The sequence below is a fragment of the Seriola aureovittata genome, chromosome 23 (assembly GCF_021018895.1).
Source record: "Seriola aureovittata isolate HTS-2021-v1 ecotype China chromosome 23, ASM2101889v1, whole genome shotgun sequence".
NCBI lineage: Eukaryota > Metazoa > Chordata > Actinopteri > Carangiformes > Carangidae > Seriola > Seriola aureovittata.
The window spans coordinates 17915352-17940468 of record NC_079386.1 but is presented as its reverse complement, the minus strand read 5'-3'; the positions used below and the strand labels follow the sequence as shown (position 1 = coordinate 17940468).

At 41.2% G+C, this 25117-nt stretch overlaps 3 protein-coding genes and 2 long non-coding RNA genes across 8 annotated transcripts; 3 read left to right on the top strand and 2 right to left on the bottom strand.

Annotated features, from left to right (window-relative positions):
* Nucleotides 1–64: 64 nt before the first annotated feature.
* Nucleotides 65–5442, bottom strand: LOC130164529 (low affinity immunoglobulin gamma Fc region receptor III-A-like). Of its 3 annotated transcripts, none has more exons than XM_056369322.1 (6): nucleotides 5371–5442; nucleotides 4019–4135; nucleotides 3256–3522; nucleotides 2467–2727; nucleotides 1609–1746; nucleotides 65–470 (listed from the first exon to the last, which is right to left on the bottom strand). In XM_056369322.1, the coding sequence occupies exons 2-6, from the start codon at nucleotides 4047–4049 to the stop codon at nucleotides 436–438; spliced, it is 732 nt and encodes a 243-aa protein (XP_056225297.1). In that variant the 5' UTR covers nucleotides 4050–4135; nucleotides 5371–5442; the 3' UTR covers nucleotides 65–435. The 3 variants fall into 3 exon arrangements, with proteins under 3 accessions (XP_056225297.1, XP_056225298.1, XP_056225296.1); XM_056369323.1 differs by having other exon boundaries at nucleotides 3256–3519; nucleotides 5377–5410; XM_056369321.1 differs by having other exon boundaries at nucleotides 5377–5408.
* Nucleotides 5443–8814: 3372 nt separating this feature from the next.
* Nucleotides 8815–13247, bottom strand: LOC130164534 (uncharacterized). The gene is made up of 3 exons (XR_008826623.1): nucleotides 13166–13247; nucleotides 12789–12838; nucleotides 8815–10526 (listed from the first exon to the last, which is right to left on the bottom strand). It is a non-coding gene; the product is annotated as an uncharacterized LOC130164534 (long non-coding RNA).
* Nucleotides 10521–12665, top strand: LOC130164528 (uncharacterized). 2 transcript variants are annotated; one of them, XM_056369320.1, is made up of 4 exons: nucleotides 10521–10933; nucleotides 11365–11420; nucleotides 11511–11876; nucleotides 12204–12665. In XM_056369320.1, exons 1-4 carry the CDS (start codon nucleotides 10908–10910, stop codon nucleotides 12578–12580), a joined length of 825 nt encoding a protein of 274 aa, XP_056225295.1. In that variant the 5' UTR covers nucleotides 10521–10907; the 3' UTR covers nucleotides 12581–12665. The 2 variants fall into 2 exon arrangements, with proteins under 2 accessions (XP_056225295.1, XP_056225294.1); XM_056369319.1 differs by having other exon boundaries at nucleotides 12201–12665.
* A 128-nt stretch (nucleotides 13248–13375) lies between the features above and the next one.
* LOC130164533 (uncharacterized) lies at nucleotides 13376–15461 on the top strand. Its single transcript, XR_008826622.1, has 2 exons — nucleotides 13376–13575; nucleotides 14766–15461. It is a non-coding gene; the product is annotated as an uncharacterized LOC130164533 (long non-coding RNA).
* A 5084-nt stretch (nucleotides 15462–20545) lies between these two features.
* LOC130164683 (butyrophilin-like protein 10) lies at nucleotides 20546–23894 on the top strand. The gene is made up of 4 exons (XM_056369571.1): nucleotides 20546–20736; nucleotides 23096–23437; nucleotides 23566–23649; nucleotides 23766–23894. Exons 1-4 carry the CDS (start codon nucleotides 20643–20645, stop codon nucleotides 23885–23887), a joined length of 642 nt encoding a protein of 213 aa, XP_056225546.1. The 5' UTR covers nucleotides 20546–20642; the 3' UTR covers nucleotides 23888–23894.
* Nucleotides 23895–25117: the final 1223 nt, after the last annotated feature.

Genomic DNA, 25117 nt, shown 5'->3' with positions numbered 1-25117 from the left:
GTATTGAAATGGTGACACCTAGTGGCCAGCTCTCTGAACTTCAGGGGCAAAAACTCACACAGACTACAGAAGTCCATCTATTTATTCATTAGATGGTTACTTAGCAACGACAGTGCAGGTAAATATTAGTACAAATAACATAATGATTACAGCATCAAGCTTATTGATTATTAAAAACTCATCAGATGCAGGAACAAGAATATTTTCCACATGGTTCAATTCGTGCAGATTATTAAATAAACCATGTAAACGTGACCTTGATTTAAGCATCATGTTATAGTAGCTGTGAGTTAGTAGAAAAATCATATAAAATGTAAGAAAAAAATAAAAATGTGTATTACTTTATTCACAATAATATTAGGCAGCATATAATTGGTCGGTTGTTCAGTGTAATTTCTTCCTCTTCTTCTTCCTCCGAGCAGGAAACAGGACTCATCATTCAGCTATGAGACCAGCAGCAGCAGCTCCAGCTGCAGGAAGAGCAGAGAAAGACTGTTTTTAATGGAGCGTAAATACACTGAGAGGCGGAGGTGTCTTTATCCACCTGTTTCCTTCCTGTCTAATTCTCTCCAGGAGCAACTATCGATGGATTTATGGTCCCGCCACATAAATCTTCCCACTCCCTGTTTCCTGTGTTTCTTTTACATAAAAAGTAAATTAACAACTGGGAGGTAGTTATAGTTATAGTTTATGTTGCTGTAACTCACCATTTTAGCTCTATGAACACTTCCTGCTGTCACTATAACTGAATTCACTTCATTTATGGTTCTAACATTGTTTGTAATTTACGACTCTGCTTGTATCAGGATCCGAAACAGCCAATAAATCAAATTAAATATACGACCAGGGAGGTGGAGATCAGTAAAGGCAGCGGCGTGCATGAGGAGAGGATGTGGCAGCAAAACACAGAATAAAAACAAACCGAACCCCGGATATGGCGCTTGTGGAGAAAATCAGAGAGAGAGAGGTGGTTCGGCAGCTGCAGAGATGTACTGTATGTGGCCGAGGGTTAGATAACATCAGTGCCACAGGTGCCAGGTGCTTCCTGATCCCACGATCACACCGCACACAGACACACAGCTCGGTGCTGCATTCAGGTGCTCCTCGCATGTTAATGTGGAAATAACATGGACGCTACAAAGATGATGTGTATTTTATTGCTAGTGGAGTTGAAACATGTTGAAAGCTGTTCTCAGTATTTGTGCTTCTCATCAGGGTTAAAGCTGATATAAATAACATTTCTGACAGATCTAGGTCACTCTTCCTGGACAGCAACTAACGGTTATTCTGCCACCGGGGTTTGGGGGTGGGAATATTGTTGTGTGTTTGTTATTTATGTTATGTTATGTTGTTATTTAGACAACACATGAATGCATGGCAAACCCCAGAGAGAATCCCAGGGTCATCACACCACGTGACTTGCCTTCAAGCAACAGTTCACAACACTGTTGAAAAGTCTACAAGGGGAAAAAAAAGGAAAGAATCTGGAGAATTTTAACTAAAAATGCTAAAAAATGTTTGTAAAGTTTAACGTCTCCAGAGCACATGACACAGCAAAGATAATATATTCAGGGATCGATATATTGTTTTATTACCAGGGTTTCTTACCTCGAGCCAGCCTTCGGTACAGGTATATACACATGATCATTATGGCAGTGTAGATGACAAACAGCAGGACGGTGCACAGCAGCCTGGGCAGAGACATGAGGGGAGGAGCGGTGGGCTCGACCGTGGGCTGATCTCTGACTGTGACGAAGAGACGACAGAACAACAGTTCATGTTTTATCCAAATATGACACAGTAAATATGGCAGCAGGTTCTTTAAGTCCTGTGAGTTGCAAGGTTGGTCGGTAGGTACTCCCCAACCCACAAGCCCCTTTGTTTCAGAGCTGCGTCCACCCAGTCTGGCCCCTCGTCTTCACACCTGCCCACCGCTCCCACGTCCAACCTTTGGACACGAATTCAGAATGTGCCCAATAAAAGAAAAGACGATATCCCTTTTTAAAACCTGTTGATCACGGGGTCTGACGGTGTCACAGCAGCGTGAGCGCCATATTAAAGGCTGACAGGGTCACAAGAACCCAAACCAGTCCGTCTTTGTGCTTTGGATCTCACTTCCCCTCAGTGTTCACTCTTAACCGTTTGTGTGGAGGTATCAAGTTTCATTTCTCTGTTAAAGAACACACACAATGAAAAAGTCAAGTCTAAAAAGCAGAAACAAGTCAAACAGTTTCAAGCTGCCTTCAAGAGGTTTGTCCCCACAAATGATTCGATACGGAGTCTGACTGTGACCGGGCAGCTTCACTGAGTTTGATCAACGAGGTGAGATTCCTGCCTGTAGAGCAGCTTTGTCTCAGAGACTCGTCTGTACCACCCGACAAATCCCACACACACTGAACGTAGAGAGGAGAATATCATCATCATCATCATCATCATCATCATAATCATCATCATCATCGCCGTCACCTCTCACAGCCAGCAAACTCTGTGGAGACTCTCCTTTCGTCGGGTGCCGACACTTGTAGAAACCTTCGTCAGACTTGGACGCCGCTGGAAGGATCATCGTCCCATCAGAGTGAATCCCGATGAAAACATCGTTTTTGTAGAACGCAGCGTCGAAATCTGACTTGGACTTCTCCTCATATCTTTCCTTGATGGAACAGCGAAGTGTCACTTTATCTCCCTCCGTCACAGGAAGTGCCGGGCTCTCCAGGAGCACAGTACCACCTGAAATACAGAACGACAAACCATGAGATCTTGGATTGTCCTCGTTTTTTAATCCTACGTTTTCCAGCTCAGTCTGTTTAGTTGTAGAAAACAAACTAAACATGTTCAGCAAAGGTGAAGAAATATACTTAAGAAGCAACAAAAATCAGAATTCAACCAGAATTTTGCAAAGCAATGACAAAGCATGGATGCACAACTAATATAAATAGGCTGGATGATGAAAATATAAGTTACAGTAGGTCTGTTCTCGAGTGAGGATGCAGTGGGAGATTGAGAGGCAGGTTGGTGCAGCGTCAGCAGAAAAGCAGGTGTAGTACTAGACTGTTGGAAAACGTTGCTGGGGAGAGGGATGTCTGAGCTCGCTTGCTTGGCCTGCTGCTACTATGAACCAACCCTGGATTAAGCGATTGAAGATAGATGGATGGACGGATGGATGGATCAGTTTTACAAATGAAACTTATTCTATCACATCATAAACACTTGTCTTTTTTGACTTGACTCTAAGAATATTTGGAATTGCAGGCTTACTGTTCACTGAGATGTGGAGGACGTTGCTGCGCTCCCCTTCCTTGGATTCGCACCAGTACACTCCGGTGTCTGACGAGTACACGCCCAAAATGGAGCAGGAGGAGCCACTCAGGCGACCCCAGCCCACCTCACATGAAAGGAACGACCCGGAGGAGGTGTTTCTCTTCAGTGTCCAGCTGCTTGAGTTCGCTGGCACTGCACAGCTCAGAGTGAAGGTCTCATAACGGAAGAACTGAGACCTGTTAGGATGGATACTGAGCGTGGCTGCTGTGGGTTCAGACAGGAAATGACAGACATTAAAGCAAAACCATAAGGGGGAGATCATCACCTGCTCCTTCTGTGAACATTCAAAAACAGAAACATTAAAAACACCTGTGCTTTTTCTTTTAACAAGCCATGTTGTGACTTCACTTTAGAGACCCATATTATTTTATTTTGAGAGAATGAAACTAGGATTTGAAAGTCATCCTGTCACCAACACGAGTGAGCGGGGCTGTCAAGGTAACGTTGACGCAAATTACAAAAATATGTTCTCACATGCCACATTGCCTTGTAGATAAGCTTTTATTTTGAGAAAACAAACTGAATTTTCTATATGCAACATGAACATGACTAAATAACTTAGTGTTATAGTATAACTACAAATTATTCAGCTTCACTGTATTGGACTGGAGAATGACTATCTGATCATATAAAAATAAAAACAATCTGCATGGTAACACCAAATATAAAAAACATTTTTTTAAAAAGCAACATTTCTTACACATTAAGAGGCAGAGCGACGAGATGTCCATTCTGTTTCGACGTTCTCTTTGTTCCTCACTTTCAGACAGACATCAGCCCACATCCTGAGTTCAGCGGAAATCTGAAAGGTTAGAAGCTAAACAGAAACACACATACACACAATAACTGAGTAAGGACAGACTTGTATCTAGCTGAAAAAAAATCATTTTTGTTTTTTGTTATTCAAAACACAAATCAATGGATCTGGACTGTCATTGCAGTCCATCTCCAGTTTGGTGCCATTTTGGTCTACTACCAAAAAAGAAGGCAATTGTTACTATCCTACAGTATTTTTGCTTGTTTATCATGTCTGTAGTGTATAAATTATGGTTTTCGCTAATCTTTCATTTTTGGTGAGATATTGGATCATTTGAACTTTTACTGATGTAAATTTGCCACTTCAGTTTATTCATTTTAATAATAAATAATCTAATCAACTGTCATCAGTCTTGTCCATTCCCTAATTTGTCATGGCCTAGAACCCAGGTTATGACAACCCTGTGAAAAATCACTATTTGTTGGAGCTGTTAACATATAATTCTGAAGTGTGACCCCAATTAATCACTGCTTTTTGTAAGACGTCAGAAGCCAAAAAGGTTGGAAACCAGTGGTTTAATCTTTAACAATCTGTTGTATTTTAAAAGCTTGTTACATTATCCATTATGTAAAAATATTTATCTTTACAGGAACTTGTAACTAAGGCTGTCAGATAAATGTAGTGGAAAAGAAAGTACCACATCTCTCTTGCAAATGTATTGAGTTGTAGTATTAAGTAGCATAAAATGGAAGTACTCAAGTAGGTAAATGTACTTAATTACTTTCCACCACTGCTAATACAATTACTGAGCCTTCAGCAAACTAATATTGTTCAAATAACCAACCAGGTGACACGTTTGTATTCATAGGGGGTGTCAATTATAGAAGCTAATAAGATTAGCTCTAAACAAACACTATCAAAATGAAATAATAAACTATACATTGATGTCAAAACGTATCTCTACAACAACTAATCCTCCTTTGTGTCACTGCTCATGACTGAGCACCAGTGTTTGCTAACATTAGATCATACATGACATGTTTTATTGGTATTAAAATGACAAGACAACACTTGGAAATGAAAGGGCGCGGTATCAGCTAGCTAAACTTAATAAGCTAGTGACAGATAGCACAACGTTAGCTTCAGCTACTTAACAAAAATATAGCAAAAAGGCAAAGCTAGCTAACATTAGCATTCATCCATAGATACTTAAGTATACACGGTGTAATTCAGAAACTGAAGGTAATATAGTAAAGTGTATAAAACAAGCTGAATAGTTAGCTACTGCTACTTACATTTACCTGAACGATCCGGTAGTAGTAGCTGATACTTGCGCATGCGCGCCGCCGAGAGACTGAGGTGGGTAGGCGTGACGTTCAATTAACGTCTACATTATGATGACGTGTGAAGACTTGGTACGGTCCACTTTAGGGGTGTCCGAAATCGTATTACAAGATTCTTCCAGGCATGAATGTGTGAATTAAGTTTTAATATTTATAGTTATAAGTGAGAACTGTTGTTTTTAACTTTGCTGACGATGTTGAGTGGTGAATGAGAAGCTAAACATATTAGTGAAGGGGGGGGGGGGGGCGGTACCTGTTCTATCCATTAGGTACAAGACGTTTGCTTCGGTTCTCATCGTTGAATATAATCTACACACACGTTAAAGTTTTGTGTAACTGAGGGTCAGTTTACCGACATGTAACCAAATAAAAAATCATACAGCTAGCGAGGCCACGCATCCTCATACTGCCAAAAACAACAACCTTGCTGCACCTGCTACCTGTCTACACCCACTTTTTACAGGTGGCTCACCTTTAGTTGTCGGGGTCACCAATGCATTGTGCGGTGCAACTCAAGACATTGGTAGGAAAACTGAATAAATAACACAAAGATGAGCCTTCTTCTTCACACATCAAGGTATTTTTATTTTGTGATTTTACATTGCATTTATTGCTCAGTTGTTATCCTTTGTTCTCACATGAATTGTTTATTTAACACTAACTCTAAGTGCGGTCAAATCGTAACTCCGGCTTCGGCCTTGATGCCAGCATCCACTGGGTCAGCGGCGGTGGCCTGAGATGGTACGACCTGCTCCCCTTCTCCCACAGGTCTCTGAGGGGAAGAACCATCCTTGATGTGTTTATTATGTCTGTAAATGCCTGTCGTTATTTTATGCATTTTAAACCCCCGCCCTGAACATGTTTTAGCTCCTGTTTTGACAGAACACAGTGCAGTCTCCCCTATGTATTGACTGTAAACACACTTCGGCCATGAGGGAGTGATGCTGTTGAATGTGCATCACAAACTTTCAATTTCACTGCATGAAAAGATTTTTACAGACTTTGTTTTACAGCTTCTACATGAACAAAAATCACATATTCTCTCCTCGTATTATATCTGGTGTAGAGTTCAGACGATTATTTTCCTGTACTAACCAGTAGTATGCCCTTGTGTTTTTATACCTCATGTTTTATCTCAATCTTATCAAATTATATCTAATTTTTCTCAAAGTTTGCTCTGCCCCGTGCTTTCTATGCAGAGTTTCAAGAAGTATGGCCCTTATCAGACCTGCATGGAGAAATAACAGTGACCTGAAGGAAAAACACACCTCTCTTGATATCACTCTTTATACATAAACATAAACACCATCTCTCCCACGGGAGAAAAGACACGACCTTCACGGTGTAAAGGTGTTGTTGGTTGTTTGAGATGCAGTGTGCTGATACTGCTGTGCTTCTCTCGGTGGAGACTAATATTTGGAACTTGGTTTGTTCTGTCTGACGTCTACGAAGGTTTCCATCAACGCTGGTAAGGAAACTTGTTTATTGTATTTCATGAACTCGTCAGACTGTTTGTGTTTCAGTGAATGAAGCTAAAGAATCATCACATCCAACTTGATTCATGATGATTAATTAATATTCATACTGAGCTTTATTTGATCAACTTTGACATGTAACTTTCTGAAATATGAGGCTTTAAATCACAGAATCACAATAAACAACAGGGTCCTATTGTGAGTCTTCAGTCAAGGCGACCAATCAGAGGGCGTCTACTACTACTTCGCCTCTTCTGTTTCTATTATTGACTCTGGTCGAGAGAGTCGAGGTCACAGGAAGCAAAAGTTGATGCAGCTCTTGTAATGCTCAGATTATGTTAACACTGTTTTAAACAAGCTTTTCTATTTTGGGATCTTTTGTTATTTATGAAAACAGAAAACAGCTGTTTTCCTCTGAGCTGCAGTTCTGCTGACAGACTGTGGGGGGCGATGTGGAGTCGTCTTGTAGCTTGAATCTAGCTCTCTGTCTCAGTTTGTCTGTGAAACAACATCAGACCACATTGAACCTGAATCAGACAATAAGTTTTCAACAGATGTGATCAATGCAGTGAGAGACAGATCATCATAAAACTCTAACACTGCAGTGAGTCCTGTTCAGAGAGCTGAGAGCTGAAAGTGTCAGGAGCAGAGGAGAGTTTAACTCTGGCACCATCTTGTGGCAGAAACACGTGACTGCGGCTCATGAAGTTTCTCTCTCTAAATGTGAGACGTCAAAACAAACGTGACATCACAGTGACTGTAGCTCACATTGTCTCTGACATCATCATGGAGGCTCGGCGTCCCGTCCTCTGATCAGCTGTTTGTAATGAGCAGGATGATAAAGAGGAAGCAGCATCGTACTGACTGAATGAAGTCAGACTGTAGATTTTCCTTCTTTGTGACTCTTCAGCTCTGTCTCCTCTCACAGGGAGAAGATGATCTGCTGCATCCTGCTGCTCCTCACACTGACCTCCTGTGTCTGTGGTTAGTTTACTCCTTCACTTTATTATCTAGAAACTGATACAAGTCCTCAGTTAGTCTGCTCCTCACTTTCCCTCTCTGTCTCCTCAACAGGAACATTTGTAGTGAATGTGACACAGAGCTCCTATCAGGCAGAGGAGAACCACAACATCACACTGGAGTGGAGCTTCACAACCAAACCTCACACTCCATCTGACTTCCTTTCTATTCTATGTGAGAAGTTTACTGATGATCTCAAAGCCTCAAAAGTCCTGTTTCATCTACATGAGGGTGTTGAGGTCCCAGAGTCTCAGGATGAACAGTTTTCAGGACGAGTCCAGTGTGACAAAGACGTCCTCAGAGAAGGACGAATCAGACTTCATGTGTCCAGACTGAGGACTGAGGACTCAGGACTGTACCTGTGTGAAGTCAACACAGATTATGGTGCAAACTTTGGCAAATGTCGACTCAGCGTCTCTGGTGAGTGAATTAGCAGTAAAACAAGACTCTGCTGCCATGCTAGCAGCTCTGTGAGGCTGTGCTGTGGGGAAGTGATGCTTAAAGCTAAATGCTAACACATCAGTTTAGCGTGTTAGCATGCTAAACACAGCAAATACAAAATTTAATCTGGATCCATCCAGTAGCTGCTGAGATATTTCAGTCTGGACCAAAGTCATGGACAGACTGATCCACAGAGACATTAGACTGGCACCATCACTGTCCACCATGATTACCCAGAGTTCCACAGTCTTTCTCCCAGAATCCTCAGACACAAAAATATTCCATTTACAGTGATGTTCAACAGAGAAAATCTTTACATTTGAGAAGCTGGAACCAGAAAAGAATTTTCTCGACATTGTTGTTGTTTTAGCATCAGTTTAAAGATTGAATTCAGTCTCTCAGCAGGAGAAATGTTTCCACTTCAGATAAATCAACATGTTCATTCTTCTCTGCAGCAGCTGTTGATCAGCCTGAAACTCAGAGACCAACTGAGAGACCAGAACCAGAGATTTATAAAAGGATCGGCCTCTACGCTGGACTGGGACTGACAGCAGCAGCAGCTCTACTGGTCAAACTCTGCTGTTCCTCAAGTCCTTGTTTCACTAAATCTCCTGATGAGACAGTAAACCTTTATTCAGAGGTGTAAGAGTGACGTTCCTCAGAGAGCAGACTTCTCTCTGTCTCTGCTTCCTGTCACCCTGTTGGTCCATGAGGCTGCTTTTCTCTGCACACCCAGTCTGACCTCTGACCTTTCACCTCTCACAAGACTAGCTGTCATCACAGTTGGTCACCTGAGTCTTAAAAAGTGAGAAAGACTGTGACTGTGACTAGTGTCACAAATGTGAATTGTGATATAAGTTATTGTTGGATATTATTATTATTTGTCCGTCCTGCAGCTTCGTCTCATGTGGACTGTTGTTGCATCATATCAACACCTGCTACAGAACCTGTGAGACAATAAACAGGTGTGTTAGATGTTGTCAGGTGTTTTCCTGTTTGTACTTTGTTACAGGTGTTGACTCTGAAGATGAGCTTTCATTTAACAATCCTCCAGATCACACTGTGACGTGTTGTTGCTCATATCAATGATTATCTTGTTTGAGCTCGACCTTGATCTAATATCCCGACACCTGTTTAGATACATGATGTTTTATGAATCATTTCAAAGATGAAACAGCATTTCTTCTAATAATCACTTCCTGTTACGATCCACCGCTTAAAAAATGCTGTTGATGAATTCTTGGTTTATCTAATCTGGTCTAGAGCTGGAGACTGTTTCTTGACTTGATCCAGAAAGTCATGTGGTGATGGAATTCAGGAAATCCATCTAAAGAAATAACTTATTCTCGTAAAGAGCACTGGCGTACAGCCAATGGCTTTTTCACCACACACCCTAAGCCATAAACAGACATCGGTTTGACTGTAAGCCACACACAGAGCGTAAAAAGTGGTTGTTTTCATTTGTCTTTTGTTGGTGTGTCTGTTCTAAAGAATATAAAGAGCGTGAAAATATGGCTCCACTCTCAGATTCTTCTTCTCATGCTCTTTATATCCTTCTCTTCTCCTACTTTAACACTTTTAATCTGCACTTTGAACTGCAGCAACACACAACTCTGTAACACAAGATGAGACATGATGAGACACGTTGTCCACTGTGATGGACGAGTCAGGAACTTCTACATAATCTTGAAGACTGTGAAGATCAAAACCTGGAAGGAATTTTGCAGATTTTGATAAAAGTCATTAAATAAAAGGAGAAGGAAGTTGGTTTATAAACACACACGAATGCACACGCACGCACGCACACATATCTGAGAGCCCAGGTTCATATTAATGATAATAAACTCTTGTAGTGTTCCAGTGTTTGACTTTATCAAGTTGTGAACACACACAGATGGGAACATGTCCTCCAGTTTGACACTGTAACATTACATTTATATTCATACACTTTACGTTCAATGATGTATTAAGTTTCTTCAAATGAAAAAATACACTCCTCAGGATTTGTTGGTGTCTTTATGGACTGACCTCTGACTGATCCTGAGTCAGTTTGAGTTCCTTCATGTTTCTTTGTGTTGTGTCACTTCTGCCTCGTCTCTTCTGTGATTTACAGCAGCTGATGATGTGGGATGAGGAGAGGTTTGTAAACTGTGGAGCTTCAGTCTAATTTATCTGTGAAGCAGCAACAAGCTGATGAAGTGAACAGTTCAAACAACACTGATGTAGAATCTGAGGAAATTATGTCAGATATATTTCAAGAGATGACTGGAGGCTATGAAAATATGAGGACACAGTCATTACAATAAGTATCTGCTGTTCTATCTGACAGAATGTGACCTGACGTAAGTTGGTCGTTATGTTGCCAGGAAAACATTTGAACTTAAACCAGTTTGTCTAGTCTTCAGGCCAATTCATAAAGAACAAGGAAACATGCACTTCACAACATCAGTACAAACACCAACCAGTCACAGGTAAGAACACACCCCTGTGTGTGTTCTGTAACTCAGAGTGTAAAAGCAGCTGCAGCTGCCGCCTCCTCTCACGCGAGAGAAGATGGGACGTCATGTTCCTCCAGAGCAGTAAGTTGTGATCGTTGTTACATTGATCCTGGTGTAAAGGTTTTACACTTTCTGAGATACAGTGTGTTAATAATTGTTTGTTTCTCTCTGTGGAGATCAATAATTACAACTTGGTTGATTCTGTGAAGGTTTATATGAACGTCTGTGAGGAAACTTGTTTCTTTGATTTTCCAGGAGTGAAATCTTCAGACTCTTTGTGTTTTAGTGAATGAAGCTAAATGTTGAACCAAATGATTTTTGTGGCTTCATGATTCTTCATGATTTAAATAATTAATATTCACATATTCACAGGGAGGCTCGGCGTCCCGTCCTCTGATCAGCTGTTTGTAATGAGCAGGATCATAAAGAGGAAGCAGCATCGTACTGACTGAATGAAGTCAGACTGTAGATTTTCCTTCTTTGTGACTCTTCAGCTCTGTCTCCTCTCACAGGGAGAAGATGATCTGCTGCATCCTGCTGCTCCTCACACTGACCTCCTGTGTCTGTGGTTAGTTTACTCCTTCACTTTATTATCTAGAAACTGATACAAGTCCTCAGTTAGTCTGCTCCTCACTTTCCCTCTCTGTCTCCTCAACAGGAACATTTGTAGTGAATGTGACACAGAGCTCCTATCAGGCAGAGGAGAACCACAACATCACACTGGAGTGGAGCTTCACAACCAAACCTCACACTCCACCTGACTTCCTTTATATTCTATGTGAGAAGTTTACTGATGATCTCAAAGCCTCAAAAGTCCTGTTTCATCTACATGAGGGTGTTGAGGTCCCAGAGTCTCAGAATAAACAGTTTTCAGGACGAGTCCAGTGTGAAAAAGACGTCCTCAGAGAAGGACGAATCAGACTTCATGTGTCCAGACTGAGGACTGAGGACTCAGGACTGTACCTGTGTGAAGTCAACGCAGATTATTTAGCAAACTTTGGCAAATGTCGACTCAGCGTCTCTGGTGAGTGAATTAGCAGTAAAACAAGACTCTGCTGCCATGCTAGCATCTCTGTGAGGCTGTACTCAAGCTTAAAGCTAAATGCTAACACATAAGTTTAGCATGTTAGCATGCTAAACACAGGAAATACAAATGTTTCTGCAGAATTTCATCTGGATCCATCCAGTAGCTGCTAAGATGTTTTAGTTGGACCGAAGTCATGGACAGACTGATCCACATATATATTTTTTCCCAATTACTTCTCTCCATAAAAGCATTTTAGTAGGCTACTTTTCACTGACACATATTTCCTTTTCAGATAAATCAAAATGTTTATGTTCTTTACAGCAGCTGTTGATCAGCCTGAAACTCAGAGACAAACTGAGAGACCAGAACCAGAGAGTCGGGGAAGGATCGGTCTCTACGCTGGACTGGGACTGACAGCAGCAGCAGTGGTAGTAGTATTAGCAGCAGCAGCAGCAACAACTCTACTGGTCAAACTCTGCTCTACCTCAAGCCATTGTGCCACTAAAACTACCGATAACACAGTAAACCCTTATTCCAGGACAGAAAAGCTCCGTTTGTCGGAAAGCAAAGTTGCTCTGTCTCTACTTCCTTTGACCCCGTCGGTCCTCAAGGCTCGTTTTCCCTGCACATCCAGTCGGACCTGTGACCTTTCATGTCCCTCACTGTCTTCATGCAAACGGAGGGAGGTGACCATCTCCTGACTGAGGACCAGTGTCTTCTCATAAATTACATTTGTGCTTGTAAAGTTTATAAAGTGAATATAATGTAAATAAATCTCTATTTACATGAGAGAAGTTTGTTTCTTCTCTGTGTGAGAGTCTTAATGTCAGAGACCCAGAAATTTCCAAGTATTAAGTTGAAATAAACATCAGAGATGCTTTGCAACAAGAAACTGCAGGAGCTACAAACCATGGTACAACGACCAGTTCTTCCTCTTGATGGTTGGTTGGTGGCAGGTTCTGACAGGGAAATACATGAAGACACAAATAAATAAAATAAACTCATAAACACATGAGCTGAGAAGAGAGAAGCTCATTAGAAGCTGGAAGTTATAAATTATTATAACTGACAGTGTGAAAGTAACATTCAGGAAACCTGTAAACTTCACCTTCTCTATAAGTTACTGATGAAAGAGTCCCTTTCTAGTGTCTGTGAGAGACACTCATCTACATGTTCACCCTCAGCAGAGGAAGAAAAGACCCAGGTAACATCAACACAGGTGAGTTAATGACTGAGGCTCAGACCAACAGCTCCCCCTGCTGACCGTTTATCAGAAGGGATTTTACCTGCTGAGTGTTACAGTGATCCAGTCTGATGACAGAGGAATGGTCAAGTGTTTCTGGAACAGACTTCAGCTTTTAGCTTTAATATCAATAACTTTAATCTCTCTCTCAGAGTTTAGCTCTGGCGCCATCTTGTGACAGCCATGCTAACAGCTCTGTGAGGCTGCGCTGTGGATGAGTGGTGGTTAAAGCTAAATGCTAACACTTTAGTTTACCCTGTTAGCATGGGATACGACCATGGACGTGACCCACGCAGGGCGACGTCATCACGTAGAACGTGCAGAGAGTGCCGTCAGTCTCCTCACCTTCAGTCTCTGAGTCTCTTATCGTCCGGTCACAGAGGAACCTGGATTAAACTTCTCTCTGGACTTTCATCCTCCTCTTGGCTTTCCTCTCCTGCTCACCTGTTGCAGGTAAACAGACACGTTAACACGTATAAATACTTTAATACAGAAGGAAACTTTGAAACGTGATGAATCTCTTTTTTCTGTGTTTATAAGCGGGTTGTTGGACGTTTATTTGCTATAGACACGAGAGATATTAGTGTACTGAATCTAAAACTGTTGAAGCCGTTAAACCTAATTAACGTCAACAGCTAGCTTGTTTGCTAGGCTACTGTTAGCTCGTTAATTTTCGCGCCTGAAGTCTTCAACGAGTCTTGACTTTAATGTTGAAGGGTCTTTAATATTCTCTCTAGCCTTGTGTAGTCAGTTTAATCATAATGGAAATAACAGTTATTTACATTTACCATGTGAATTATTAACAAAAGCATCAAGACCAATTAATACAACCAGTCTTTGATGCTCACAGCAGGGTTATATATTATTGATATGTGATCACACAATATACATCAACATTGTCATGCTGTTTATCCACTTGTTGTTTAAGCAGTTCCTGACCTCTTCTTCCTCTTTTGTTGGTGTCACTCAAAAGGTTTTTGTCAAAATGATTATTCAAAAATTACAGTCTCTAATTTTGGGGCTGGAAATGAAGCTGAAACAATTAATTGAACTTAACTTTTCTTTTTTGTCATGTGATAATGGACTGAATGTCTCTGAGCCTGGGACAGTTTGTTTTACCATACAAACAGTTTAAAGACATTTATCTCGGCTTTATCAGCAATTTATTTTACCATTTTTTTTAGACCAAACGATCAATCAAGAAAATATCATCAGATTAATCTGGGATGAAAATAACAGCAAATGCTTCAGAAACATTTCAAAATCAAAGGGAGGCAGACATTACCTGATGTCCAACAATAATCATTTAAAAGATGTATAAATTACATTCATTACATAAATGATGAGCTGAGAAGAGAGAAGCTCTTAAGAAGCTGTGAAGTCACAAAATAACCAGAGTCAGTTTGTAGAGGTCAGTCAGAGACAACAGAGAGAATCAGACACATTCACTGATTCATGCTTAAAAAGCTCATGTTAGACTTTCCCCAACTCCCCAAAGAATAAGCGGCTGTACAGAAGAACTGAATCATGTCTGAAAGGTGCTCAGCTCTGAACTGGCATGAACAACTACTTTTGAGAGGATGTTGGGGATGATGATGATGATGATGATGATGATGATGTCCCCTCTCTGACCTTTGTTCCAGTTGCTCATTTCTAAACCGGTTCCCCAACACCTGACTCAGAGCTTATGAACCTGGGCAACGCCACTCGTCCCGAGAAAGGTCAGTAGCACCAAGTTCCTTGCCAGAAGTTTTCCCTAAGACGACTCCAACAGTTTGTCACCAACAACAGAAACAATGATGATAAACTTCATCAACACTAGTGTTTTTACGCAGCACAATAATGAAGTATTCAGAATATATGAGAAGACAGAAGATCAAACATGGACTTTGACCTAAAAGAGTGAATGTGACACATCAGAGCACATTACACCTGAATCACACAGGAAGCAGCACCACAAAAATAATTCAGTTTGTAGTAAAGAGACAATTAAACAAAGAGTTTTCACCAGACCAGTGACAGATCATCACCACACCTGACACATACAAAGCACAGCTCAGTGAGACGCCAACCAGCAGCAGCGACAGGTGCAGATCTAGAAGTGCGAGTATGAAGGAACTTCTTCACACCAGTCACTGTGCTGAGTCTCTGCTGCTGCCGTCTGCAAACCACAGAGGGGGAATCACTCTGACAGGCTGATGACAGCAGGTCTGTTTGAAACTGTTGAAGCACGTGACTGTTGCCATCTCATTTCCTGAAAAGTCGGCTTTCGAGGAAACATATATATCACAAGTGTCGCAGACGATGTGAACGCTGAGTGTGTCTGTGTGTTGTGTCCACTGTGGATATTCAAACGACAGAAATCTCTAAAAATGTTAGTGTTTAATCAAATAAAGCACACCCAGCTGGTATATCCGGATTTACCCTCTAAGAATGTCATCTTCCCCCGCCTCTCACGGTCCCGCCTCAACTTCTCCCGAGAATTCGAGACGTGAGTCACGTAGGAAAGCGTGACTCACGCAGTGAAACGTCACTCAACGTAAAGGGATTTTGAAGCTGAAAGCGGCTCAGTTTGTCCAGCGACTGTTGATCTGTCCACGTCTCAAATCCTCATGATGGAGATGAACTTCGAAGAATTCATGTACGCTTCTTCTCTCTGGACTTTCTTCCTCCTCTCGGCTTCCGTCTCCTGCTCACCTGTTAAAGAGAAGAATGAACATGTTGATTTATCTGAAGTGAAAACATTTACCCACAGCTGACTGAGAGGGAGAACACCTCTGTCCTGTTGTGCATCACTGGTTTCCACGGAAACACAAAGATCCTTTAAAAGTACTACGATGCTTCTATTGAGAGACTGAATTAAATCTTTAAACTGGTGCTACAACAATAGTAAATATTCTCTATTTTCTCTGTTTAACATCACTGTAAAAGGAATATTTTTGTGTCTGAGGATGCTGGGAGAAAGACTGTGGAACTCTGGGTAATCATGGTGGACAGTGATGGTGCCAGTCTAATGTCTCTGTGGATCAGTCTGTCCATGACTTCGGTCCAGACTGAAACATCTCAGCAGCTACTGGATGGATCCAGATTAAATTTTGTATTTGCTGTGTTTAGCATGCTAACACGCTAAACTGATGTGTTAGCATTTAGCTTTAAGCTTGAGTACAGCCTCACAGAGCTGCTAGCATGGCAGCAGAGTCTTGTTTTACTGCTAATTCACTCACCAGAGACGCTGAGTCGACATTTGCCAAAGTTTGCACCATAATCTGTGTTGACTTCACACTCGTACAGTCCTGAGTCCTCAGTCCTCAGTCTGGACACATGAAGTCGGATTCGTCCTTCTCTGAGGACGTCTTTGTCGCACTGGACTCGTCCTGAAAACTGTTCATCCTGAGACTCTGGGACCTCAACACCCTCATGTAGATGATACAGGACTGATTCTCTGAGATCAGTGATCAGCTGACAGAAGATATTAAGGGAGTCAGATGGAGTGTGAGGTTTGGTTGTGAAGCTCCACTCCAGTGTGATGTTGTGGTTCTCCTCTGCCTGATAGGAGCTCTGTGTCACATTCACTACAAATGTTCCTGTTGAGGAGACAGAGAGGGAAAGTGAGGAGCAGACTAACTGAGGACTTGTATCAGTTTCTAGATAATAAAGTGAAGGAGTAAACTAACCACAGACACAGGAGGTCAGTGTGAGGAGCAGCAGGATGCAGCAGATCATCTTCTTCATCTTCATCATGCTTATAACAGGGGTTCATTTTCCCTCCATTTTCCAAGCCAGTCCGAGCCAGTCGCCGATGAACCGGGGATGACATCTACCTGCAAAGCCACCTGTATCCAGAGGTGTATGCTGCAGTGGTCTTTAGCTCCGCCACAAGCCGGAGAGCTCAGAGCGTGTAGTGCATATTTACAGACACACAGATGATCCCAGAATTGACCTCAGACATGGTATGATGTCACTTCAGATCCTGAACGTGACGCCCGCCAATGGAGGCATCTACCAGACTCACCTGTGAATCTTGTGTTGGTGAGTTAATCTGTTGTGCGAATTCATTGTTCCAGTGTTTTTTTTTTTTCAAGCAAATATTTTGATAAAAAAGTCCAATACGTTTTTGGATTAAACAATTAACCAAAAAAATAAATGAACAGCAGATTAATTTAGAATAAAATTGACAGTTAATTGCTGGCATTGCTGTGATATGTGAGTAAAAACAGGAGCAGCTCTCTGTTAGGAGACTGAAGATGTCATTGCAGGAGTGGTCAGACCGAGGTGAGACTGAAGTCAGACTCCAGTCTGTGTGTCAGTACAGTCACGTTAGCAGCTCTGAAATGAAAACACGGCGGGAATAGAAGCAACACTCCAGTGACGCCATGACAGTTGATGCTCATGAGGGGAATGCAGTTTAACTATTGGCTGTTATTTCCTCCAGTTTCATCTTGTGACTGAACCAGTTCACATGAAGCATGAAGACAAAATGAACCAGAGGCTTTTTCTAATGAAGAGAAAGTTTCTTATTCATTTCATCGTCTAGTTTGAAAGTGGCAGCTGACGAGTTGATTTACAAGAGAAGAAAAAGAAACGGTTGAACTTCTTTTATAACGAAAGACGATATTTCATTATTAAAGATCATATTTCATCTTAAATACAAGCTGATGTTTATTCACTGAATGTTGTTGGTATAATAGTTTTATTTAACCTAGATGTACAGTGTAAAATGATTTAACCTCATATTAACTTTATACGTTTTATATGTTTTATAATCAATAATTAAACCATCAATACTCAGAGTGTCACACAGGAAATGAACGGTGACTTGACATGAGGAATGTGGCGTTTCCTGTTCCAGCAGCTGTAACTAAAACACTTTCCATCACGGATCCTGCTGCTATAAATAGGATTGATAAATAATTAATTTGTGCATCATGGGAAAGTAATTTGCACCTTACAGTGTTTATAAAGAGTCATCATTGGATCAATGGACAAACCCTCCCTTGAGTTTCATTCACATGCCCGTTTTACATTGTTTTGGTTTGATGTCAGAGACTGTTGATCTCGATCATCTCCACAATGCTGAGCAGAGTTCTGTCTGCACCCGTCATGGTTCTGCTGTTGTTGTATTTCAGGCTCGTCCCCTCAGCCCACGTCCCGTGAGTCAGACCAGGACGCCAAGAATTAAGAGCTGGCTCTGCGGCGACCCTCATCTCTGTAAACTGTTTGGTCTTTATTGGTTCAGACAGACGGTTACAGACGAGCTGGTGAACAGTCAGAAGAAACAGTTCAGACTAAAGCTGAGAGCAGAGAGAATGTTGGACTTTTATTTTACTTTAATATCAGTGTCAGTGTTTCAGCTCAAGAAAGCTAATTTAATCTTCACTATTCAGGCTTTGGTTCAGTGCAGCATTCAGTTTACCTTCAGGCAACATTAAACACATCTGCTGGAGAAATGAGGAAGTTCAAACAAATATATCTTTACTGAAACTCAAAACACCAAACAGCTTTCAGTATCGTGTTTGTTTTAATTTTATTTTTGTTCCTGTCGGGTCGGTCTCATGAAAAGTCTGTAAATCTCTATGAAGTGAAAGAAGTTGTTGGAGGGGAAAACACTGAACTCTCTGTGTGACTGTAGTTAAGCAATAAACAAGAAGATGTTATTCCCTTGTTCATAACGTAGATCAGATGTGGGACAATTTTCAGCCTGAAGATAAAAAACTGTAATCATTTAGAGACAAGAGACACAAAACTACAAAGACACAAAACTACAGAGACACATGAAAGACTGTAAAAGCACATTGATCGTTTCTTCAGTTTGATCCGTCACATCGTGATTCACACACTTTAACTTTGGCGCTGTTGTTTCCTGTCGTCAGGTGGATCCTGGTTTGACCGTCGAGTAGAAGGTCGGAGCAGCGTCCACATCTGTGGAGGACGGACACAGACCGTTAACACACGAGCTACAGGACTACAGTACGTCTCCACCGTGTCTTTGGCTCTCAGCCTCAGGTCCATTGCTTCCTACTGAAAACACACATTTTGATGTTCCCCTAATATTTAGCCCCCTTGGTTGTGGAACGAGGTATGTAAGTTTGAATTGATATTATCAATCATGCGGTTGTTTAATTTTGAGTGATGTTTTTGAGCGATGGTGCTGCGTTATTTGTGCGAATTTTTAATTATCACCTTTTGTCTAATGAATGTATTTTTTTTTCTTATTAATTTTAGTTAATTGCACTTTTTATAGTATTGTTGAAAATACTATAATACATTTATAATACAGTTGAAAATAAGGAAAAAAACTAGTAAGTGGACCTTGAGTTAAGACTTCTTGTTCAAGAATTGACTCTCAATCTCAACACGTTCAACGTGCGACCCTGACAGAAGTGACACTGAAACAGCTGGTTGCAAAATGTCGCTTTGTTTACATGAAAACACTCTGACCTTTGTGGCGTCTCCAGAGGAAGTGCAGCATCACCGACGCCAGCAGAAGACAGAAACCCACCACAGGAAGTAGAACATTTGGCTTAGGACCCTGATGACATGTAACACAATGTTGTTGAGGTTGTTTTTATCCATTACAAATCCTGTAGAATTTAATCCAAAATTTTATTCATATAATGACTCCAAATATGTGATTCAGTCTCAATCAAGAGGTTAATTAAAAGTGTGTGGTGTCTGATGCAGCACCAGAACAATCAGGGTAATAACTTGCAGTATTTTAGGTGCTTACTGTCTTTCAGGTGATTAGCTCAGCCGATACTGGAAGAAGAAATCTCCCCAAATTTCTGGTGGTGATGGTGCTTTCAGTGTAACAGATGTAGAAATAATCAGGTTTTAATGTTTGAAAAAGTTGAGTGTAGAGTTATATTTGTTTTATATACGAGATCTTGCCCTTTCATCTTGGTTTAGTCAACTTGCTGAGTCATAAATCAGATGATGGTGAGTCATGTAATGCTCATAACTTGACCATGTGATCACGTGTGATTATGTAAAAAGCTCCATAGCCAATTAAAAGCAGGAGACTGGTGTGTATTTAGTGCAGATTTGATTAGCATTATAATTACTACTAAAGAGAAATTCAATCAGTTTTAACCCATTCTTAAGGCCCTGCTGTGTAGAGGGAATTTTATAATAATTTATTTTAGTTAATGTTATACTTGATGCTTTCCTAAAAATGTTAGTGTTTAATCAAATAAAGCTTACCCAGCTGGTAAATCCGGATCTGAAGTGAAACTCACAGCACATTACATTATTGTTTTTTGTCTGTTTGTTTTAGGAAAATAAAATCATATTATCTTCTCTGTGTCGTCATTGCTGCGTGACGTCACAGGGATTACTCTAGGTCAATGCCCGGACCGCCCACTCTCCTCTTCCCCCGCCTCAACTTCTCCCGAGAGTTGCTGTAATAAACGAGACGTGACTCACGCAGTGAAACGTCACGCATAAACGTACATAAAGGTTTTGAACCTGAAAGCGGCTCAGTTTGTCCAGCGACCGTTGATCTGTCTCCGTCTACAATTCTCATGTTGTTGGTGAACTTCGAAGAGTTCATGTACGCTTCTTCTCTCTGGACTTTCTTCCTCCTCTCGGCTTCCGTCTCCTGCTCACCTGTTAAAGGTAAGACACGTTACTACCGTGTGCTACTGTTAGCTCGTGAAAACAAGTTTACTGTCTGTGTTCGTCATTCATTCATTTCACTGTCTGTTTTTTTGTTGTCGTACCAGTGTAGTTCTCATTACAGCTGAAAACTACCGTTAAAGTTTAAGTTTTAAGCCCAAATCTCTTTTTTAAGTCTATATTTTATAGGTGTCTGTTGCCATGGCGCCGCATGAGTGGCAGCTCTGTACTCTTTTACTCTTTTTTACTCTTTAATGTGATTTTTTTTTTTCTTTTACTACTTAGTGTGATTTGTTCTCGTACTACAGCGACAATTTAAGCAAGTGCAGCTATGGGTGTTTATACTTTTACAGTCGTGTTTTTGCCTCTTGCTATTTTATTATCTTTTTGATGCAACGTCGGGAGACTCACTCTACCACGGACCCATTGTTTACACTCGGGACCAGCTGTTAGCTATATCCCACACACCCCTCCACTGTGCTGGGCGGCCGGAGAAGGAGGAGAGGCTGTAGAGCTGGAGTGAAGCGCAGACAGCGGGAAAAAAAAACGGTATAAACCATGTTTACCGTCTGTCGTCATGGGGAACGTAAGATCACTCGCAAACAAGATGGAAGAGCTTACTGCGCTAACCCGGCTTCAGGGAGAGTTTTCACATGTCATTGCGGTGACTGTACATCCCCCCCCTCGGCCGTCGCTGCTGCAGCCACAGACCAGATCCATCCCTCCTCCTCATCTCTGGGGACTTCAACCACACGTCCCTGTCCTCTGCTCTTCCTACCTTCACCCAGCATGTGGATTGTCACACCAGGGACAATAAAACTTTGGACTTGCTGTATGAAATGCATACACCTCACCCCCCCCCCCCCCCCCCCCCGCTGCGACGCTCAGATCACAACGTCCTTCACTCCAGCAGCTGTCAGACTCCACAACTCCTGCTCTTCCTGACCATGTGCAAATTCGCACTTTTTCATGTACATATCGTGTGTATTGTGTATATTGTAATTATAAGTGTATATTTGGTGTATTTCTGATGTATATTTCCATAGTTGTTTATTCTATAGATGTTTATATTTCTGCTGTGGTAAATTAATTTCCCAGTTGTGGGATTAATAAAGTTAATCTAATCTAATTTGTTTACGTTACGGAAAATGAATGAAGCCGAATTAGCCGTTAACAATCCCTGTTCGCTGTTTGCTGTTAGAAATGTTGATAACTGTCAATACACGACTTTAATACTGAAGAACACTTAAAAAACGCGATGATTCTCGAGCTCTTAAGTAAATACTAAGAGTATTTAATAGCCTCATAATTTAATTTTAACCTGTAGTTAACTGTGGAAAACAGCCAAGGAATTAAAATAAAACATCTCTTCTTTTTACATAAATTAACTGACATGGTTTCAGTTGAGTTTCTGTAATTACATTCACTAAAGATGTTAAAGTCCGTGTTCACTTTGTGTATTTCACCCACTGCATTAATGTTTAGAGTTAATTTCTTCCTCGAAGCTCTTATATCAGCCCCGTCAGCCCGTGGCGCCACCTGCTGGTCACAGACAGGAAGTGATGTTGTGGAGTTTTTGTTTCTTCCAACTTCCTGATCAGTGGTCAACCATTAATCCTGTCAGACAGTGAGACAGAGCATTATTGTCCTGCTTACACTCATCAGCTTCAAGTGTTTTCTTTAAGATTTATTTAATGTAAATAGTTGCATTTAATATTTGTGATAAATTTAGTTAGTTTATAAGGTGTCTGCAGGTGTTAAAGGTTTACAAAGCCTTGATATGTGAATTATTTACAAAAGCATCACATCCAATGAATAACCAAAGCAGGTGAATGACAACCAGTCATTGATGCTGATTGTCATTGAATTGTCATAGCAACACATGATGACTAGTTTTTCTCATAAACACCAGAGCTGTTGATTGACATGGAGATAGACCAATCTGTGTGTGAGCCTCACTAACAGTGGACGGGTTAGTTAATACCATCACAAACCAACCACTTCAAACCACCTGCATCTCAGAGGTAAACACATGTTGTTTAAGCAGCTCCTGAACTCTTCTTCCTCTTTTGTTCGTGTCACTCCAAAAGCACAAATAACAAACATTTACCTCCAGCTTCCCAGTTGGAAAGTTTTCCTGCTTTTCTTTGTGTCATGTGATCATGGACTGAATGTCTCTGAGCCTCGGACAGTTTGTTTTACAATACAAACAATTTAAAGACATTTATCTCAGCTTTATCAGCAATTTATTTTCAGTTTTTTAGACCAAACGATCAATCAAGAAAATATAATCAGATTAATCTGAATAGAAATTAACAGCAAATCAGATTCCAGTTTCAATTTTCCCATGATTTTGCAGGTGAGCATCAGGTGATTGGTTCACCTCAGCCAGTCGTGGCTGCTTCAGGTGATGATGTCATCCTGCCATGCCACCTGGATCCTCCAATTGATGACAAGAGGCTTATCGTGGAGTGGTCAAAGCTTGATCACAAGGCGGGTTTCGTGCACCTGTACAGGTACGGACAAGAAGTCCTGGATATGAAGCTCCCGTCGTACGTCAACAGGACGAAACTTTTCACAGTCGAGCTGAAACATGGAAACGTATCCCTCAAGATCCTGGACGTGACGTCTGCAGATGAAGGAAGATACAGATGTTTCCTGCCAAAGTTAGCAAAGTATTCAATTGTTCACCTTAATGTTGGTGAGTAAATTTATTCAAATGAGATTAATATCTGTCATTGTGTTTTTTATGTTAGAAACAGACATGACTTCGGCTGTTTCTAACTGTATTGATTACTGATTAATATTCAAATCTTGTGTTTTTCCTAGATCCAAACCTTAAAAACCAGACGACAGAGACGACGCCCAGAAACCTCCCAACTCCAGATCCAGGAGACGGGACGGACGGTAGAGGTGAGGAAACGCTGCGACTCTGTGAAGACGACACAAAAAGACTTTTTGGTGCTTTGTTGGTGTTTGTGAACTTTCAGTGATGCAGCTGTCGTCTCTGTTTCACTCTTTCACATCAGCTGATCAGACCGGTCCCATCGTTTGGATCCTGCCTGTGGTTCTCCTCGTCCTGCTGATCCTGGCTGCTGGACTCAGATACTTGATTAGACAACGGTGTAAAAAACTAGATGTAAGTAAATAAACACACATTGTTACTTCCTGTTGTATCAAACCTTCCTGGGATTTATCTGACCAGCTGTTGAACATCTGTTCCTCCAGGGTGTGACGTACGAAGCAACCCCTGTGACCCCAGGTGCCTTGCTCAGGGGAAACTTACTTAGTTGTTGTTGATGGAGATGAGAGCATGATACATTTCCCTCTCCTCAAACCAGCAACACCTGCAGCCACAGCTGGACACAGTGGGTCAGAACAAGTGTGAACTTTGACCTTTGGAGCTGCACCTGGAATAACCTGTATCCTCTGTCCAGACTGCATCAGGTGGGATTTAACCAGCGGACAGCTGAACCCCATGAATCACGGACTCTGTGTGGAGACGTTTGAAGGTGATGACGTCACCAAGTGTTTTTCTCTGGAGCAGATTTTAAACCTGGAGTTCAGCTCTGATCTCAGTTTGTCTCTTGGAGTTATAAAGGATTATACAGGAAGTAAACTGTGAAAAAACCAAAACATAATCTAAATGAAGAGTTGCTGTTTGTTTGTACCATCACATGAATCTTCTCTCTGGAGCTCTAGTAACAACAGGTCGGTGAGCCAATCAGAAGAGAGGAGGCTCTGAGCCTCTCTCTGATGTTCAGTCAGCAACACCTCCAGCTTCATTGTAGTTTACAGTAGAAATAAACAGTTTCACCAGTTCATCATCAAGTAAAATCATTTTAAAAAACGTTTTTCAACATTTTTTATAGATCATTTTATTTTAAAACATTATTTATATACTTTTTTATTTTTATATAAATAATCTTTTCACCAAAATTGTTATGTTTTCCAAAAGGTTTGTCAGCCCACTGTCGGTACCTTTGCGGTCCACCAGAGGGCCCCAGCCCCCAGATTGAGAACCATAACACATTCAGTCACATCAGTGTTTGTGTCGACTACGTCAGTGTGTTGTTGATTTCTAGAAAGGAAGTTGTGAAGTTGATAAATTGATAATAAAGATTTCCATTAGCCTATCTATCCATGAGTTTATTTATTCTCTCCTTATGTGGATAATTCTTCAAGCCGCTGTAAATGTTGTAAATGTTGTAAATGTTGTTGGCTCCATGTTGACACAGTCTGGCGTCACAGCTTCGCTCTCTGCAACCTGAGTTTGGGTCTTTTCCTTCACGTGGATCCTTATTATACAGCGTGGAGAAGTTAATCCACTGGGGCGATCCGTGGTGGTCGCTCCCGCGCCCAGGTCGGACGCTCCCGCCGG

Bases quoted from the DNA above. Each gene is read 5' to 3' on its own strand.
- LOC130164529 (XM_056369322.1), bottom strand. From the start codon at position 4,049: ATGGACATCTCGTCGCTCTGCCTCTTAATGT. The intron at 2,728-3,255 runs GTAAGCCTGCAA...TCTGTATTTCAG, and splicing joins CCTCCACATCTCAGTGAACA to GTGGTACTGTGCTCCTGGAG. The intron at 471-1,608 runs GTAAGAAACCCT...CTCTTCCTGCAG, and splicing joins GTACCGAAGGCTGGCTCGAG to CTGGAGCTGCTGCTGCTGGT.
- LOC130164528 (XM_056369319.1), top strand. From the start codon at position 10,908: ATGGGACGTCATGTTCCTCCAGAGCA. The intron at 10,934-11,364 runs GTAAGTTGTGAT...CTCCTCTCACAG, and splicing joins CGTCATGTTCCTCCAGAGCA to GGAGAAGATGATCTGCTGCA. The intron at 11,421-11,510 runs GTTAGTTTACTC...TCTCCTCAACAG, and splicing joins ACTGACCTCCTGTGTCTGTG to GAACATTTGTAGTGAATGTG.
- LOC130164683 (XM_056369571.1), top strand. From the start codon at position 20,643: ATGTTGTTGGTGAACTTCGAAGAGTTCATGTACGCTTCTTCTCTCTGG. The intron at 20,737-23,095 runs GTAAGACACGTT...ATGATTTTGCAG, and splicing joins CTCCTGCTCACCTGTTAAAG to GTGAGCATCAGGTGATTGGT. The intron at 23,650-23,765 runs GTGAGGAAACGC...CTTTCACATCAG, and splicing joins AGACGGGACGGACGGTAGAG to CTGATCAGACCGGTCCCATC.